At 60.5% G+C, this 19,394-nt stretch overlaps 1 protein-coding gene across 1 annotated transcript in view; it reads left to right on the forward strand.

Moving 5' to 3' along the window:
- HUWE1 (HECT, UBA and WWE domain containing E3 ubiquitin protein ligase 1) overlaps positions 1-19,394 on the forward strand; it is a 119,610-nt gene that overhangs the window by 21,704 nt on the left and 78,512 nt on the right. The window contains exons 27-37 of the mRNA XM_072920178.1: positions 912-1,045; positions 1,392-1,492; positions 2,041-2,247; positions 5,047-5,263; positions 8,032-8,154; positions 10,152-10,383; positions 11,270-11,497; positions 12,414-12,536; positions 13,008-13,103; positions 15,571-15,840; positions 17,153-17,305. Coding sequence (XP_072776279.1) covers positions 912-1,045; positions 1,392-1,492; positions 2,041-2,247; positions 5,047-5,263; positions 8,032-8,154; positions 10,152-10,383; positions 11,270-11,497; positions 12,414-12,536; positions 13,008-13,103; positions 15,571-15,840; positions 17,153-17,305 — 1,884 coding nt within the window. The remainder of the gene's footprint in view (positions 1-911; positions 1,046-1,391; positions 1,493-2,040; positions 2,248-5,046; positions 5,264-8,031; positions 8,155-10,151; positions 10,384-11,269; positions 11,498-12,413; positions 12,537-13,007; positions 13,104-15,570; positions 15,841-17,152; positions 17,306-19,394) is intronic.

A 19,394-nucleotide genomic window follows, 5' to 3' on the forward strand; every position in this document is an offset into this window, starting at 1 on the left:
GAGAGACTTGGGGGGTTGAGTGGGGTTTGGGGAGGTTTGAGTGGGGTTTGGAAGGGGTTTGAGGGGTTTGGAAGGGATTTGGGTGGGTGTTGAATGGGGTTTGGGGGGGTTTGAATGGGGTTTTGGGGTGGGACAGGTAATGGGGGAGAGACTTGGGGGGGTTGGGGTGAGGTTTGGGGAGGTTTGAGTGGGGTTTGAGGGGTTTTTAAAAGGGGTTTGGGGGGGTTGGGGTGGGGTTTTGGGGGTTTGAGGGGGTTTTAAAAGGGGTTTGGGGGGTTGGGGTGGGGTTTGGAAGGAGTTTGGGAGGGGTTGAATGGGGTTTGGGGGGCATTGAGTGGGGTTTGGGGGGTTGAATGGGGTTTTGGGGTGGGACAGGTAATGAGGGAGAGACTTGGGGGGGTTGGGGTGGGGTTTGGGGAGGTTTGAGTGGGGTTTGGAAGGGGTTTGGGAGGGGTTGAATGGGGTTTGGGGGGCATTGAGTGGGGTTTGGGGGATTTTAAAAGGGGTTTGGGGACTTGAATAGGGGTTTGGGTGTGGGAAAGGTAATGGGGGAGAGGCTTGGGGGAGTTGGGGTGGGGTTTGGGGAGAGTTGAGTGTGGTTTGGGGGGATTGAGTGGTATTTGGGGGGTTTTAAAAGGGGTTGAGAAGGGGTTTGGGGGGTTGAATGGGGTTTGGGGGGGATTGAGTTTGGTTTGGGGAGGTTTGAGTGGGGTTTGGGAGGTTTTAAAAGGGGTTGAGAAGGGGTTTGGGGTGTTGAATGGGATTTGGGGGGGATTGAGTGGGGTTTGGGAGGTTTTAAAAGGGGTTGAGAAGGGGTTTGGGGTGTTGAATGGGGTTTGGGGGGGGTTGAAAGGAGTTTGGGAGGGGTTTGGGGTCTCAGGGGTTTTGGGGGTCCTGCTGTTCCCCCCCAGAGCGAGATCAGGGCCATCTCGGTGAACCAGTGGGGGTCCCAGCTGGGGCTGAGCGTGCTGGGCAAGCTGAGCCAGCTCTACTGCTCCCTGGTGTGGGAGAGCACCGTGCTGCTGTCCCTCTGCACCCCCAACAGGTACTGGGGGCACTGGGAGGGACTGGTGAGGGTTTGGGGGGCACTGGGAGCACTGGGAGGGCACTGGTGAGGGTTTGGGGGGCACTGGGAGGGCACTGGAGGCACTGGGAGGGCACTGGTGAGGGTTTAAGAGGCACTGGGAGGGCACTGGGGGCACTGGGAGGGACTGGTGAGGGTTTGGGGGGCACTGGGAGGGCACTGGAGGCACTGGTGGGGACACCAGGCTGAGCCAGCTGTGCTGCTCCCAGTGCCTGTACCCCCCTAAGAGGTTACTGGGGAGAACTGGGGAGCACTGGGGGGGCTCTGCGGTGCCCCCAGCCCTGTGACACCCCCCGTGTCCCCCCAGCCTCCCCCCAGGCTGTGAGTTTGGCCAGGCTGACATGCAGAAACTCGTGCCCAAGGAGGAGAAAACAGCCCCCAGCCCCCCTCAGGGCGGCCGCAGGGCAGGTGGGGCTGGGGGATGTGTTTTGGGGGGATTTATAGGGGTTGGGGGGGCTTTATGTGGATTTTGGGGTATTTATGGGGATTTCATGGGGATTTTGGGGAGGGTTTGGGAGGATTTTTGGGGCTTTTGGGAGGCTTTATTGGGGGTTGGAGGAGCTTTATATGGATTTTTGGGGATTAATGGGAGTTTGGGGGGAATTGGGGAGGGTCTCTGGGACTGGCTGGATTTGGGGGAGTCTTGGAAAGGTTTTTGGGGGAGGTCTTTGTGTGGTAGGGGGTCTCTGTGGGGCAGGTCAGGTTTGGGGGGGGGGTCTCTGTAGGAAAGGTCAGGTTTGGGGGGGTCTCTGTGGGGCAGGTCAGGTTTGGGGGGGGTCTCTGTGGGGCAGGTCAGGTTTGGGGGGGTCTCTGTAGGAAAGGTCAGATTTGGGGGGGGTCTCTGTAGGAAAGTTCAGATTTGGGGGGGTCTCTGTAGGAAAGGTGACTTTTGGGGGTCTCTGTAGGAAAGGTGATTTTGGGGGTCTCTGTGGATCTCTCATGTCTGTCCCCCACAGAGGGCGAGGCGGAGGGCCCGGGCCCCACGGGGGGCGTGGGCAGTGACCCCCCCCCAGCCCAGGGGCTGCTGGAGGGGATGGGGCTGGAGGGGGAGCCCCTGGCCCCCATGGAGACGGACGAGCCCAGCGCCAGCGACCCCAAAGCCAAGGCCAAGATCACCCCAGCCATGGCCGCCCGCATCAAACAGATCAAACCCCTGCTCTCCGGTGAGGGGGGGCCCGAAACTGGGCTGGGGGGCTCAAAACCAGGGTGGGGGACTCCAGGAATGGGTCAGGGGGCTGCAGGAATGGGTCAGGGGGCTCCAGGAATAGCCTGGGAGACCCTAAAACTGTGTTAGGGGGGGCCTCTACAACAGCTCGGGGGATCCGTGGGGTCTCACCTGTGTCATCCCCTCAGGTCTCAGCCCTGTGTCCCCCCTGAGGGTCTCACCCCTGAGATCTTCTGTGTCCCCTCGAGGGTCTCACCCCTGAGATCTGTGTCCTGTGTCCCACCGAGGGTCTCACCCCTGAGATCTCCCGTGTCCCCTGTGTCCCCCCCGAGGGTCTCACCCCTGAATTCTCCTGTGTCCCCCCGTCCCTGTGTCCCCCCGAGGGTCTCACCCCTGAGCTTCCCCATGTCCCCCCCCTGTCCCTGTGTCCCCTCGAGGGTCTCACCCCTGAATTCTCCTGTGTCCCGTGTCCCCCTCAAGGGTCTCACCCCTGAGATCTGTGTCCTGTGTCCCCTTGAGGGTCTCACCCCTGAGATCTTCTGTGTCCCCCCTGTCCCTGTGTCCCCTCAAGGGTCTCACCCCTGAGCTCTCCTGTGTCCCCTGTGTCACCCCGAGGGTCTCACCCCTGAGATCTCCTGTGTCCCCCCTGTCCCTGTGTCCCCTCGAGGGTCTCATCCCTGAGCTCTCCCGTGTCCCCTGTGTCACCCCGAGGGTCTCACCCCTGAGATCTCCCGTGTCCCCCCTGTCCCTGTGTCCCCCCTGTCCCTGTGTCCCCTCAAGGGTCTCACCCCTGAGCTCCCCCATGTCCCCCCTGTCCCTGTGACCCCTCGAGGGTCTCACCCCTGAATTCTCCTGTGTCCTGTGTCCCCCTCAAGGGTCTCACCCCTGAGCTCTCCCGTGTCCCTGTGTCCCCCCGAGGGTCTCACCCCTGAATTCTCCTGTGTCCCCCCGAGGGTCTCACCCCTGAGCTCTCCTGTGTCTCCCCTGTCCCTGTGTCCCCTCGAGGGTCTCACCCCTGAGCTCTCCGTGTCCCTCCCGTCCCTGTGTCCCCCCGAGGGTCTCACCCCTGAATTCTCCTGTGTCCCGTGTCCCCCCGAGGGTCTCACCCCTGAATTCTCCTGTGTCCCGTGTCCCCCCGAGGGTCTCACCCCTGAATTCTCCTGTGTCCCCCCTGTCCCTGTGTTCCCTCGAGGGTCTCACCCCTGAGCTCTCCCGTGTCCCCTGTGTCCCCCCCGAGGGTCTCACCCCTGAGCTCCCCCATGTCCCCCTCCGTCCCTGTGTCCCCTCGAGGGTCTCACCCCTGAGATCTCCCATGTCCCCCCTGTCCCTGTGTCCCCTCGAGGGTCTCACCCCTGAGCTCTCCTGTGTCCCGTGTCCCCTTCAAGGGTCTCACCCCTGAATTCTCCCGTGTCCCCCCGTCCCTGTGTCCCCTCGAGGGTCTCACCCCTGAATTCTCCTGTGTCCCGTGTCCCCCTCAAGGGTCTCACCCCTGAGCTCCCCCATGTCCCCCCCCGTCCCTGTGTCCCCTCGAGGGTCTCACCCCTGAGATCTCCTGTGTCCCCCTGTCCCTGTGTCCCCCCTGAGGGTCTCACCCCTGAATTCTCCTGTGTCCCGTGTCCCCCTGAGGGTCTCACCCCTGAATTCTCCCGTGTCCCCCCCGTCCCTGTGTCCCCCCGAGGGTCTCACCCCTGAGATCTCCTGTGTCCCCCCGTCCCTGTGTCCCCCCGAGGGTCTCACCCCTGAATTCTCCCGTGTCCCCCCCGAGGGTCTCACCCCTGAGCTCTCCCGTGTCCCCTGTGTCCCCCCCGCGGGTCTCACCCCTGAGCTCTCCAGTGTCTCCCCGAGGGTCTCACCCCTGAGATCTGTGTCCCGTGTCCCCCTGAGGGTCTCACCCCTGAGATCTGTGTCCCGTGTCCCCCCCGAGGGTCTCACCCCTGAGATCTGTGTCCCGTGTCCCCCCCGAGGGTCTCACCCCTGAGCTCTCCCATGTCCCCTGTGTCACCCCGCGGGTCTCACCCCTGAATTCTCCCGTGTCCCCTGTGTCACCCCGAGGGTCTCACCCCCGAATTCTCCCGTGTCCCCCCAAGGGTCTCACCCCTGAGCTCTCCTGTGTCCCCCCTGTCCCTGTGTCCCCTCAAGGGTCTCACCCCTGAGCTCTCCCGTGTCCCCCCTGTCCCTGTGTCCCCTCGAGGGTCTCACCCCTGAGATCTTCTGTGTCCCGTGTCCCCCCCGAGGGTCTCACCCCTGAGCTCTCCCGTGTCCCCCCCTGTCCCTGTGTCCCCCCCGAGGGTCTCACCCCTGAGATCTTCTGTGTCCCGTGTCCCCCCCGAGGGTCTCACCCCTGAGCTCTCCCATGTCCCCTGTGTCACCCCGAGGGTCTCACCCCTGAATTCTCCCGTGTCCCCTGTGTCCCCTCGAGGGTCTCACCCCTGAGCTCCCCCATGTCCCCCCCTGTCCCTGTGTCCCCCCCGAGGGTCTCACCCCTGAGCTCTCCCGTGTCCCCTGTGCCACCCCGCGGGTCTCACCCCACGTTCCCCATGTCCCCTCGAGGGTCTCACCCCTGAGCTCCCCCATGTCCTCCCCCGTCCCTGTGTCCCCCCCGAGGGTCTCACCCCTGGGCTCTCCCGTGTCCCCTGTGTCACCCCGAGGGTCTCACCCCTGAATTCTCCTGTGTCCCGTGTCCCCCCAGAGGGTCTCACCCCTGAGCTCTCCTGTGTCCCCTGTGTCCCCCCGCGGGTCTCACCCCACGTTCCCCGTGTCCCCAGCCGGGGTCTCAGTGTCCCCCGTGTCCCCGCAGCCTCGTCGCGGCTGGGCCGGGCGCTGGCCGAGCTCTTTGGGCTGCTGGTCAAGCTGTGCGTGGGCTCCCCGGTGCGGCAGCGCCGCAGCCACCACGCGGCCGCCGCCGCCCCCGCGCCCACCGCGGCCGCCCGCGCCACGGCCTCGGCGCTGACCCGCCTGCTGACCAAGGGGCTGAGCTGGCAGCCGCCCCCCTACACCCCCACGCCGCGCTTCCGGTCAGTGAGGGATGGGAATGGTGGGAATGGTGGGAATGGTGGGATGGGAATGGTGGGAATGGTGGGAATGGTGGGATGGGATGGGATGGGATGGGATGGGAATGGTGGGATGGGATGGGATGGGATGGGAATGGTGGGATGGGATGGGATGGGAATGGTGGGATGGATGGGAATGATGGGATGGGGTGGGAATGATGGAAATGATGGGAATGGTGGGATGGGAATGGTGGGATGGGAATGATGGGAATGGTGGGAATGGTGGGATGGGATGGGATGGGAATGGTGGGATGGGGTGGGATGGGAATGGTGGGATGGGATGGGAATGGTGGGATGGGAATGGTGGGATGGGATGGGATGGGATGGGAATGGTGGGATGGGATGGGAATGGTGGGATGGGAATGGTGGGATGGGATGGGATGGGATGGGATGGGATTGGATGGGATGGGTCAGGGCACAGCTTCGGTGCTGACCAAGGGGCAGAGCTGGCAGCCGCCCCCCTACACCCCCACGCCGCGCTTCCGGTCAGTGAGGGGTGGGAATGGTGGGAATGGTGGGAATGGTGGGAATGGTGGGATGGGATGGGAATGGTGGGATGGGAATGGTGGGATGGGATGAGAATGTTGGGATGGGATGGGAATGGTGGGAATGGTGGGATGGGATGGGAATAGGGATTGGATGGGATGGGAATGGTGGGATGGGGTGGGATGGGATGGGAATGGTGGGATGGGAATGGTGGGATGGGATGGGATGGGAATGGTGGGATGGGAATGGTGGGATGGGATGGGAATGGTGGGATGGGAATGGTGGGATGGGAATGATGGGATGGGAATGGTGGGATGGGATGGGATGGGATGGGAATGATGGGAATGATGGGAATGATGGGAATGATGGGAATGGTGGGATGGGATGGGAATGATGGGATGGGATGGGAATGATGGGATGGGATGGGAATGATGGGATGGGATGGGAATGGTGGGATGGGAATGATGGGATGGGATGGGATGGGAATGATGGAAATGATGGGAATGGTGGGATGGGATGGGAATGATGGAAATGATGGGAATGGTGGGGTGGGATGGGAATGGTGGGATGGGATGGGATGGGAATGATGGAAATGATGGGAATGGTGGGATGGGATGGGAATGATGGAAATGATGGGAATGGTGGGATGGGAAGGGGAAGGGCACAGCCTCGGTGCTGACCAAGGGGCTGAGCTGGCAGCCGCCCCCCTACACCCCCACACCGCGCTTCCGGTCAGTGAGGGATGGGAATGGTGGGATGGGAATGGTGGGAATGATGGGAATGGTGGGATGGGAATGATGGGATGGGATGGGAATGGTGGGATGGGATGGTAATGATGGGATGGGATGGGATGGGATGGGATGGGAATGATGGAAATGATGGGAATGGTGGGATGGGATGGGATGGGAATGGTGGGATGGGATGGGATGGGAATGGTGGGATGGAGTGGGAGTGGTGGGATGGGATGGGATGGGATGGGATGGGATGGGATGGGATGGGATGGGATGGGATGGGATAGGATGGGATGGGATGGGATGGGATGGGATGGAGTGGGATGGAGTGGGATGGAGTGGGATGGAGTGGGATGGAGTGGGAATGGTGGGAATGGGATGGGATGGGAATGGTGGGATGGGATGGGAATGGTGGGATGGGATGGGAATGGTGGGATGGGAATGGGAATGATGGGATGGGATGGGATGGGATGGGATGGGATGGGATGGGATGGGAATGGTGGGATGGGATGGGATGGGAATGGTGGGATGGGAATGATGGGATGGGATGGGATGGGATGGGATGGGATGGGATGGGATGGGATGGGATGGGATGGGATGGGATGGGATGGGATGGGATGGGATGGGATGGGATGGGATGGAATGGGATGGGATGGGATGGGAATGATGGGATGGGATGGAAATGGTGGGATGGGATGGGAATGATGGGATGGGATGGGATGGGGATGGGAATGATGGGATGGGATGGGAATGGTGGGATGGGAATGGTGGGAATGGGATGGGATTGATGGGATGGGATGGGAATGGTGGGATGGGAATGATGGGATGGGATGAGAATGTTGGGATGGGATGGGAATGATGGGATGGGATGGGATGAGATGGGAATGATGGGATGGGATGGGATGGAAATGGTGGGATGGGATGAGAACGGGGGGAATAGGAATGGGATGGGAATGATGGGAATGGGATTGGGAACAGTCAGGAAGGAGAGGGAATGGGAATAGAGATGTGCGTAGGAATGGGAATGGGAGGGAGGAAATAGGAACAGGGATGGGAATGAGGGTAGGAATGGGCAGGGATGGGAATAGGGCAAGGGTGGGGCTGGGAATGGGAATGGAACAGGGTACGGGAGAGGGGTGAGGGTGGGAATGGGGTGGGCTTGGAAAGAGGGGGGGCTGGGGTGACAGGGACAGAGCAGGGGCAGGGACGGGTCTGCCACCTCCAGGGGCCGGAGCTTGGGCAGTGCCCGTGGTCAGTGCCCGTGGTCAGTGCCTGGTGCTGTGCCCGTGGTCAGTGCCTGGTGCTGTGCCCGTGGTCAGTGCCCGTGGGCAGTGCCCGTGGGCAGTGCCCGGTGCTATGCCCGTGGTCAGTGCCCGTGGGCAGTGCCCGTGGTCAGTGCCCGTGGGCAGTGCCCGTGGTCAGTGCCCGTGGTCAGTGCCCGGTGCTGTGCCCGTGGTCAGTGCCCGTGGTCAGTGCCCGGTGCTGTGCCCAGCACTGACCCCCCCGTGCCCCCAGGCTGACGTTCTTCATCTGCTCGGTGGGGTTCACGTCGCCCATGCTGTTCGACGAGCGCAAGTTCCCCTATCACCTCATGCTGCAGAAATTCCTCTGCTCCGGCGGCCACAACGCCCTCTTCGAGTGAGCTGGACACTGACCACGGACACTGGACACTGACCATGGACACTGGACACTGACCACAGACACTGGACACTGACCATGGACACTGGACACTGACCATGGACACTGGACACTGACCATGGACACTGCCCGGACATTGCACACTGACCACAGACACTGGACACTGACCATGGACACTGGACACTGACCATGGACACTGGACACTGACCATGGACACTGCCCGGACATTGCACACTGACCACAGACACTGACCACAGACACTGGACACTGACCATGGACACTGGACACTGACCAGGGACACTGGACACTGACCATGGACACTGGACACTGACCAGGGACACTGGACACTGACCATGGACACTGCCCAGACACTGCACCCTGATCATGGACACTGGGCACTGGCCACGGACACTGGACACTGATCATGGACACTGGACACTGACCACGGACACTGGACACTGACCATGGACACTGGACACTGATCATGGACACTGGACACTGACCACAGACACTGGACACTGACCATGGACACTGGGCACTGACCATGGACACTGGACACTGACCACAGACACTGGACACTGATCATGGACACTGGACACTGATCATGGACACTGGACACTGACCACAGACACTGGACACTGACCATGGACACTGGATGCTGACCATGGACACTGCCCAGACACTGCACCCTTATCATGGACACTGATCACGGACACTGGACACTGATCATGGACACTGGACACTGATCATGGACACTGGACACTGACCATGGACACTGGACACTGATCATGGACACTGGACACTGACCACAGACACTGGACACTGACCACGGACACTGGACACTGACCATGGACACTGGACACTGACCATGGACACTGCCCAGACACTGCACCCTGATCATGGACACTGGACACTGACACTGACTGGACACTGACCGGACACTGCCTGGACATTGCACACTGACCACAGACACTGGACACTGACCACGGACACTGGACACTGACCACAGACACTGGACACTGATCATGGACACTGGACACTGACCATGGACACTGGACACTGACCATGGACACTGGACACTGACCCTGCCCCTGGACACGGACACAGACCCTGCCCCTGGACACGGACCCTGCCCCTGGACACGGACCCTGCCCCTGGACACTGACCCTGCCCCTGGACACGGACACTGCCCCTGGACACTGATGCTGGGACACTGACACTGCCCCTGAACACGGACACTGCCCCTGGACACTGACCCTGCCCCTGGACACTGATGCTGGGACACGGACCCTGCCCCTGGACATGGACACTGCCCCTGGACACTGACCCTGCCCCTGGACATGGACCCTGCCCCTGGACACTGCCCCTGCCCCTGGACACTGACCCTGCCCCTGGACACAGACCCTGCCCCTGGACACTGACCCTGCCCTGGACACTGACCCTGCCCCTGGACACTGACCCTGCCCCTGGACATGGACACTGCCCCTGGACACGGACACTGCCCCTGGACACGGACCCTGCCCCTGGACACTGACCCTGCCCCTGGACACTGACCCTGCCCCTGGACATGGACACTGCCCCTGGACACTGACCCTGCCCCTGGACACGGACACTGCCCCTGGACACTGACCCTGCCCCTGGACACTGACCCTGCCCCTGGACACTGACCCTGCCCCTGGACACTGACCCTGCCCCTGGACACTGACCCTGCCCCTGGACATGGACACTGCCCCTGGACACTGACCCTGCCCCTGGACACTGACCCTGCCCCTGGACACGGACCCTGCCCCTGGACACTGACCCTGGCCCTGGCCACTGACCCTGCCCCTGGACACTGACCCTGCCCCTGGACACTGACCCCTCCAACTCCCTTCCCGTGGGTGGGGGGACGCTCCCACGCCCTCAGGGTTTCTCCCAACACCCCCCAGGACCTTTAACTGATCCCTCCCATGACCTCGGGGTCCTTCCCAACACCCCAAATCCCTTTTCCCCCCCAGGACCTTTAACTGGGCGCTGTCCATGGGGGGCAAGGTGCCGGTGGGGGAGGGTCTGGAGCACCCCGACCTGCCGGACGGCACCGGCGAGTTCCTGGACGCGTGGCTGATGCTGGTGGAGAAGATGGTGAACCCCAGCACGGTGCTGGAGTCCCCCCACGCGCTGCCCGCCAAGGCCCCCCCACACGGACACCCCCCCTTCAGCGCCCTGCGCTTCCTCGTGGTCACCCAGAAGGTGGGCAGGGGGAAAAGTGGGGTTTGGGGGGAAAAATGGGGTTTGGGGGGGGGAAAATGGGGTTTGGGGGGGAAAAATGGGGTTTTGGGGGGGACAAATGGGGTTTGGGGGGGGAAAAATGGGGTTTTGGGGGGGAAAATGGGGTTTTGGGGGAAAAAAATGGGGTTTGGGGGGGGAAAAAATGGGGTTTGGGGGGAAAAAATGGGGTTTGGGGGGGGAAAATGGGGTTTGGGGGGGGAAATGGGATTTGGGATGGGGGGAATGGGGTTGTGGGGAGAAAATTGGGTTTGTTGGGGGGAGAAATGGGGTTCAGGGAGGGGAATGAGGTTGGAGGGGCAAAAAACTGAGTTTGGGGGGGAAATGGGATTTGGGATGGGGGGAATGGGGTTTGGGGGGAAAATTGGGTTTGTGGGGGAGAGAAATGGGGTTTGAGGAGGGGGAATGGGGTTGGAGGGAGGAAAAATGGGGTTTGGGAGGGGAAATGGGATTTGAGGAGGGGGAAATGGAGTTGTGGGGAGAAAATTGGGTTTGTGGGGGGAAAAATGGGTTTTGGGGAGGGGAATGGGGTTGGAGGGGCAAAAAACGGAGTTTGGGGGGGAAATGGGATTTGGGATGGGGAAATGGAGTTGGGGGGAAAAATGGGGTTTGGGGGGGGAAATGGGATTTGAGGAGGGGAAAATGGAGTTGTGGGGGGAAAATTGGGTTTGTTGAGGGGCAAAAAACGGAGTTTGGGGGGGAAATGGGATTTGGGATATGGGGGGAATGGGGTTTGGGGAAGGGAATTGGGTTTGGTGGGGGGGAGACCCCATTTCCCCCCCGCCAAAATTCACCTTATCCCCACCGTGTCCCCTGCCCTGTCCCCACCGTGTCCCCGCCGTGTCCCCAGGCCGCCTTCGCCTGCATCAAGCAGCTGTGGCAGCGGCGGCCGCTGAAGGTGTACGGGGGCCGCATGGCCGAGTCCATGTTGGCCATCCTGTGCCACATCCTGCGGGCAGAGCCGCTGCTGCGCGAGCGCCTGGGCCGGGAGCGAGAGGGACCCGCGCCCGACGAGCCCGGGGGCGACGAGGGGGGACCCCGCAGGGAGCCCCACGTCAACCAGCAGCAGCTGCAGCAGGTACGGGGCTGGGAGGAGGTGGAGGAGGTCAAAAATTGAGAGGTGGGATGAAGGAAAAATGGGGGTGGGAGGTCAAAAGTGGGGGGATAGGGAAGGAAAAATGGGGGTGGGAGGTCAAAAACTGGGGGGTGGTACAAAAAATGGGGGTGGGAGGTCAAAAATTGAGAGGTGGGATGAAAAAAATGGGGGTGGGAGGTCAAAAATTGAGAGGTGGGACAAAAAAATGGGGGTGGGAGGTCAAAAACCCTGATTGGAAGGGAAAAATGGGGGTAGGAAGTCAAAAACTGAGAGGTGGGATGAAAAAAATGGGGGTGGGAGGTCCCTCCAAATCTTCGAACCCCTTCCTGTGCCCCCAAATCCCTCCTCATGTCCCCCAAACCCATCCCTGACTCTGAGCCCTCCCTGTACCCCCCTAAATCCCTCCTTGTGCCACATTATCCCCCTCTCCACGCCCCCAAAATCCCCCCAAACCTCTTCCCCCTGTCCCCCAAAATCCCCTCAAACCCCTCCTGGTGCCCCCAAAATCCCCCCAAACCCCTCCTGGTGCCCCCAAATCCCCCCCAAACCCCTCCTGGTGCCCCCAAAATCCCCTCAAACCCCTCCTGGTGCCCCCAAAATCCCCTCAAACCCCTCCTGGTGCCCCCAAAATCCCCTCAAACTCCTCCTGGTGCCCCCAAAATCCCCCCAAACCCCTCCTGGTGCCCCCAAAATCCCCTCAAACCCCTCCTGGTGCCCCCAAAATCCCCTCAAACCCCTCCTCGTGCCCCCAAAATCCCCCCAAACCCCCCCTGGTGCCCCCAAAATCCCCTCAAACCCCTCCTGGTGCCCCCAAAATCCCCTCAAACCCCTCCTCGTGCCCCCAAATCCCCCCCAAACCCCTCCTCGTGCCCCCCTGACCCCTCGGTGTGCCCCCCAGCTGATGGACATGGGTTTCTCACGGGAACACGCCATGGAAGCGCTGCTCAACACCAACACCATGGAACAGGCCACGGAGTACCTGCTCACCCACCCACCCCCACTCATGGGGGGCTCAGCACGGGTCAGTGGGGCTGGGGGGGCACAATTGGGGGGGCTGGAGCAGGGGAAAGGTGAAATGGGGAGGTTTGGGGGGGTCCTGCAGTGGGGAGAGGGGAAATGGCAGAGTTTGGGGGACACAGGGAAGGGTTTGGGGGGCTCAGCACAGGTCAGTGGGGAGGCTGGGGTGTCCTGGAGCAGGGGAAGGGGAAATGTGGGGGGATTTGAGGGGTTTTGGGGTGTTTTTGAGGGATTCTGAAATGTTTTAGGGAGTCCTGAGTGGTTCAGGGTGGGTTCTGGGGCATTTTGGGTGGTTGGGGGTTTTTGTGGGTCTGGAGTGTTTCACTTGGGGGGTCCCTGGGAGGTTTTGGGGTGTTTTTTGGGGAGTCCTCAGGGATTTTCAGGGGTTTTGGGGGTTCTGGTGGATTTTGGGGTGCGCTGGGGGGTATTTTGGGGTGCTCTGGGGGTCACCACAGCCCCTGACGCTGCCCCCCAGGACCTGAGCATGTCGGAGGAGGATCAGATGATGAGAGCCATCGCCATGTCCCTGGGCCAGGACATCCCCATGGAGCAGCGTGCCGAGTCCCCCGAGGTGGGACCCCCCAAAAACCCCATTTCCTATCCCAAATCCTTGTTTCCTATCCCAAACCCTCATTTTCTCCCCCATTTCCCTGTCCCAAACCCTCTATTCTCCCCCATTTCTGTGCCCCAAACCCCATTTCCCTGCCCCAAACCCCATTTCCCTGCCCCAAACCCCCATTTCTCCCCCATTTCCCTGCCCCAAACCCCCATTTCCCTGCCCCACACCCTGATTTCCCTGCCCCACACCTCTATTTCCCTGTCCCAAACCCAAATTTCTACCCCCAAGCCCCATTTTCTCCCTGATTTCCCTGTCCCAAACCCAAATTTCTCCCCCCAAACCCCCGTTTCTCCCCCCAAGCCCCCATTTCTCCCCCATTTCCCTGCCCCACACCCTGATTTCCCTTCCCCAAACCCCCATTTCCCTGCCCCAAACCCCAATTTCTCCTCCCAAACCCCAATTTCTCCCCCCAAACCCCAGTTTCTCCCCAAAGTCCCCTTTTCTCCCTGATTTCCCTGCCCCAAACCCCAATTTCTCCCCCCAAGCCCCCTTTTCTCCCCCATTTCCCTGCCCCAAACTCCCATTTCTCCCTGATTTCCCTGCCCCAAACCCCAATTTCTCCCCCCAAGCCCCCATTTCTCCCTGATTTTCCTGCCCCAAACCCCAGTTTCTCCCCCCAAACCCCAATTTCTCCCCCCAAGCCCCCATTTCTCCCTTATTTCCCTGCCCCAAGCCCCCATTTCTCCCTTATTTTCCTGCCCCACACCCTGATTTCCCTGCCCCACACCCCAATTTCTCTCCCCAAGCCCCCTTTTTTCCCCTATTTCCCTGCCCCACACCCCAATTTCTCTCCCCAAGCCCCCTTTTTTCCCCTATTTCCCTGCCCCAAACCCCCATTTCTCCCTGATTTTCCTGCCCCAAACCCCAATTTCTCCCCCCAAACCCCAGTTTCTCCCCCCAAACCCCCATTTCTCCCCCATTTCCCTGTCCCAAACCCCCATTTCTCCCCCCAAACCCCAATTTCTCCTCCCAAACCCCCATTTCCCTGTCCCAAGCCCAAATTTCTCCCCCCAAACCCAAATTTCTCCCCCCAAGCCCCCATTTCTCCCTGATTTTCCTGCCCCAAACCCCAATTTCTCCCCCCAAAACCCAATTTCTCCCCCCAAGCCCCCTTTTGTCCCCCATTTCCCTGCCCCACACCCTGATTTCCCTTCCCCAAACCCCCATTTCCCTGCCCCAAACCCCAATTTCTCCCCCCAAACCCCAATTTCTCCACCAAACCCCAGTTTCTCCCCAAAGCCCCCTTTTCTCCCTGATTTCCCTGTCCCAAACCCCAGTTTCTCCCCCCAAACCCCCATTTCTCCCCCATTTTCCTGCCCCACACCCTGATTTCCCTGCCCCACACCCCAATTTCTCCCCGCAAGCCCCCTTTTCTCCCCCATTTCCCTGCCCCAAACTCCCCTTTCTCCCTGATTTCACTGTCCCAAACCCCCATTTCCCTGCCCCAAACCCCAATTTCTCCCCCCAAACCCCAATTCCTCCCTGATTTCCCTGCCCCAAACCCCCATTTCTCCCCCCAAACCCCAATTTCTCCCCCCAAGCCCCCTTTTGTCCCCCATTTCCCTGTCCCAAACTCCAATTTCTCCCTGATTCTCCTGCCCCACACCCCCATTTCCCTGTCCCAAACCCCAGTTTCTCCCCCCAAGCCCCCATTTCTACCCCATTTCTCTACCCCAAACCCCCATTTCCCTGTCCCAAGCCCCAATTTCTCCCCCCAACCCCAGTTTCTCCCCACAAGCCCCCTTTTCTCCCCCATTTCCCTGCCCCAAACCCCCTTTTCTCCCTGATTTTCCTGCCCCAAACCCCAATTTCTCCCCCCAAACCCCAATTTCTCCCCCCAAACCCCAATTTCTCCCCCCAAACCCCCATTTCTCCCTGATTTCCTTGCCCCAAACCCCCATTTCTCCCCCATTTTCCTGTGCCACACCCTGATTTCCCTGCCCCACACCCCAATTTCTCTCCCCAAGCCCCCTTTTCTCCCCCATTTCCCTGCCCCAAACTCCCATTTCTCCCTGATTTCCCTGTCCCAAACCCCAGTTTCTCCCCCCAAACCCCAATTTCTCCCCCCAAGCCCCCTTTTCTCTCCCATTTCCCTGCCCCAAACCCCAATTTCTCCCCCCAAACCCCAATTTCTCCCCCTAAGCCCCCATTTCTCCCCCATTTCCCTGCCCCAAACCCCAATTTCTCCCCCCAAACCCCAATTTCTCCCCTAAGCCCCCATTTCTCCCTGATTTCCCTGCCCCACACCCCAATTTCTCTCCCCAAGCCCCCTTTTCTCCCCTATTTCCCTGCCCCAAACCCCAATTTCTCCCCCCAAACCCCAATTTCTCCCCCCAAGCCCCCATTTCTCCCTGATTTCCCTGCCCCAAACCCCAATTTCTCCCCCCAAATCCCCCTCCTCACCCCATTTACCCCGCAGGAGGCCGCGTGCCGCAAGGAGGAGGAGGAGCGGCGGGCGCGGGAGCGGCAGGAGGAGGAGGAGGCCAAGTGCCTGGAGAAGTTCGAGGGGGCCGAGCCTCTGGAACCGGCCGAGCTCGGGGCCTTCACGGACTCGATGCTGCCCGGCTGCTCGCAGCTGCTGGACGAGCTGCCCGACACCGTGTACCGCGTCTGCGACCTGCTGATGACGACCGTGCGCCGCAACGGCCCGGCCTACCGGGACAGCGTGCTCAAACAGGTGGTGCAGCAGGTATGGAGCCCTGAACCGGCCTGAACCCGGCCTAAACCCAGCCTAAACCCAGCCTAAACCTGCCCCAAACCCACCCTGAGACCCCCAAACCCACCCTAAAACCCCCAAACCCACCTCGAGACCCCTGACCCCAATGATGGCCGTGCACCACAACAGCCCGGCCTGCCGGAGCTCGATGCTCAAACAGAGTGTAGCAGGTATGGAGCCATAAAGTCAGCCTGAACCCAGCCTAAACCCAGCCTAAACCTGCCCCAAACCCACCCTGAGACCCCCAAACCCACCCTGAGACCCCCAAACCCACCTCGAGACCCCTGACCCCAATGATGGCCGTGCACCACAACAGCCCAGCCTGTCAGGGCTCAGTGCTTAAACGGAGTGCAGCAGGTATGGAGCCATAAATCCAGCCTAAACCCAGCCTGAACCCGGCCTAAACCCAGCCTGAACCCAGCCTAAACCCAGCCTAAACCTGTCCCAAACCCACCCTGAGACCCCCAAACCCACCCTGAGACCCCCAAACCCACCTCGAGACCCTTGACCCCAATGATGGCCATACACTACAACGGCCCAGCCAGTCAGGGCTCAGTGCTTAAACAGGGTGCAGCAGGTATGGAGCCATAAACCCAGCCTAAACCCAGCCTAAACCCAGCCTAAACCTGCCCCAAACCCACCCTGAGACCCCCCAAACCCACCCTGAGACCCCCAAACCCACCTCGAGACCCTTGACCCCAATGATGGCCGTGCACCACAACAGCCCAGCCTGCCAGGGCTCGATGCTCAAACAGAGTGTAGCAGGTATGGAGCCATAAAGTCAGCCTAAACCCAGCCTAAACCTGTCCCAAACCCACCCTGAGACCCCCAAACCCACCTCGAGACCCCCAAACCCACCCTGAGACCCCCAAACCCACCTTGAGACCCCTGACCCCAATGATGGCCGTGCACTGCAACAGCCCGGCCTGCCGGGACAGCTTGTTCAGAAAAAGGGGTGCAGCAGGTATAGAGCCATAAATCCAGCCTAAACCCAGCCTAAACCTGCCCCAAACCCTCCCTGAGACCCCCAAACCCTCCCTGAGACCCCCAAACCCACCCTGAGACCCCCAAACCCTCCCTGAGACCCCTAAACGTGCCCTAAACCCACCCTGAACCAGCCCTGAGACCCCCTGAACCCCCAGGTGTGCCAGGTGCCCCACTGACCTCTGACCCCGCTGACCCTCACTGACCCCCTAAATCCCACTGAGCCCCACTGACCCCTGAGCCCCAGTGACCCCCTAAATCCCTCTGAGCCCCACTGACCCCGCTGACCTCTGACCCCCAGGTGTGGGAGGCGGCCGATGTCCTGATCAAGGCGGCCGTGCCACTGACCACCAGCGACACCAAGACGGTGTCGGAGTGGATCAGCCAAATGGCCACCCTGCCCCAGGCCTCCAACCTGGCCACGCGCATCCTGCTGCTCACCCTGCTCTTCGAGGTACCCCAAAACCTGGGGAGGGACCCCAAAACCTGAGGGGGGTAACCCAAAACCTGGGGAGTGACCCCAAAACCTGAGGGGGGTAACCCAAAACCTGAGGGGGGTAACCCAAAACCTGGGGAGTGAACCAAAAACCTGAGGGGGGTAACCCAAAACCTGGGGAGTGAACCCAAAACCTGAGGGGGTTAACCCAAAACCTGAGGGGGGTAACCCAAAACCTGAGGGGGGTAACCCAAAAACTGAGGGGGGTAACCCAGAACCTGGGGAGTGACCCCAAAACCTGAGGGGGGTAACCCAAAACCTGGGGAGTGAACCCAAAACCTGGGGAGTGAACCCAAAACCTGAGGGGGGTAACCCAAAACCTGGGGAGTGACCCCAAAAAATGGGGGGGGAGGGAATGAGCTAAAGCTTTAGGTGGGATCCCAAAACCTGTGAGAACCCCAGAACCTGGGGAGTGACCCCAAAACCTGAGGGGGGTAACCCAAAACCTGGGGAGTGACCCCAAAACCTGAGGGGGGTAACCCAAAACCTGGGGAGTGAACCCAAAAAATGGGGGGGGAGGGAATGAGCTTTAGGTGGGATCCCAAAACCTGTGAGAACCCCAGAACCTGGGGAGTGACCCCAAAACCTGAGGGGGGTAACCCAAAACCTGGGGAGTGACCCCCAAACCTGAGGGGGATAACCCAAAACCTGAGGGGGGTAACCCAAAACCTGGGGAGTGACCCCAAAACCTGAGGGGGGTAACCCAAAACCTGGGGAGTGACCCCAAAACCTGGGGAGTGACCCCAAAACCTGAGGAGGGTAACCCAAAACCTGGGGAGTGAACCAAAAACCTGAGGGGGGTAACCCAAAACCTGGGGAGTGACCCCAAAACCTGAGGGGGGTAACCCAAAACCTGAGGGGGGTAACCCAAAACCTGGGGAGTGACCCCAAAAAATGGCGGGGGAGGGAATGAGCTAAAGCTTTAGGTGGGATCCCAAAACCTGTGAGAAGCCCAGAACCTGGGGAGTGACCCCAAAACCTGAGGGGGGTACCCCAAAACCTGGGGAGTGACCCCAAAACCTGAGGGGGATAACCCAAAACCTGGGGAGTGACCCCAAAACCTGGGGAGTGACCCCAAAACCTGAGGGGGATAACCCAAAACCTGGGGAGTGACCCCAAAACCTGGGGAGTGACCCCAAAACCTGAGGGGGGTAACTCAAAACCTGGGGAGGGACCCCAAAACCTGAGGGGGGTACCCCAAAACCTGGGGAGTGACCCCAAAACCTGAGGGGGGTAACCCAAAGTCTGGGGAGTGACCCCAAAAAATGGGGGGGGAGGGAATGAGCTAAAGCTTTAGGTGGGATCCCAAAACCTGTGAGAACCCCAGAACCTGGGGAGTGACCCCAAAACCTGAGGGGGGTAACCCAAAACCTGGGGAGTGACCCCAAAACCTGAGGGGGATAACCCAAAACCTGGGGAGTGACCCCAAAACCTGAGTGGGGTAACCCAAAACCTGGGGAGTGACCCCAAAACCTGAGGGGTGTAACCCAAAACCTGGGGAGTGACCCCAAAAAATGGGGGGGGGTAACCCAAAACCTGGGGAGTGAACCCAAAACCTGAGGGGGGTAACCCAAAACCTGGAGAGTGACCCCAAAACCTGAGGGGGGTAACCCAAAACCTGGGGAGTGACCCCAAAACCTGGGGAGTGACCCCAAAACCTGAGGGGGGTAACCCAAAACCTGGGGAGTGACCCCAAAACCTGAGGGGGGTAACCCAAAACCTGGGGAGTGACCCCAAAACCTGAGGGGGGTAACCCAAAACGTGGGGAGGGACCCCAAAAAATGGGGGGGGAGGGAATGAGCTAAAGCTTTAGGTGGGATCCCAAAACCTGTGAGAACCCCAGAACCTGGGGAGTGACCCCAAAACCTGGAAGGGACAGCCCAAAACCTGGGGGAGGCACCCCAAAACTTGGGGGGAGCATCCCAGGGTCCCTGGGCCTTACAAAACATGCTGGCTGTTCTCTGGAGGTGGCTCATTTTCCAAAAATCTTGAGGTTTGGGGTGGTTTTGGGGAGTTTTGAGGGTATTTTGGGGGTGTTTGGGATGTT

This window comes from Taeniopygia guttata, chromosome 31, assembly GCF_048771995.1.
Source record: "Taeniopygia guttata chromosome 31, bTaeGut7.mat, whole genome shotgun sequence".
NCBI lineage: Eukaryota > Metazoa > Chordata > Aves > Passeriformes > Estrildidae > Taeniopygia > Taeniopygia guttata.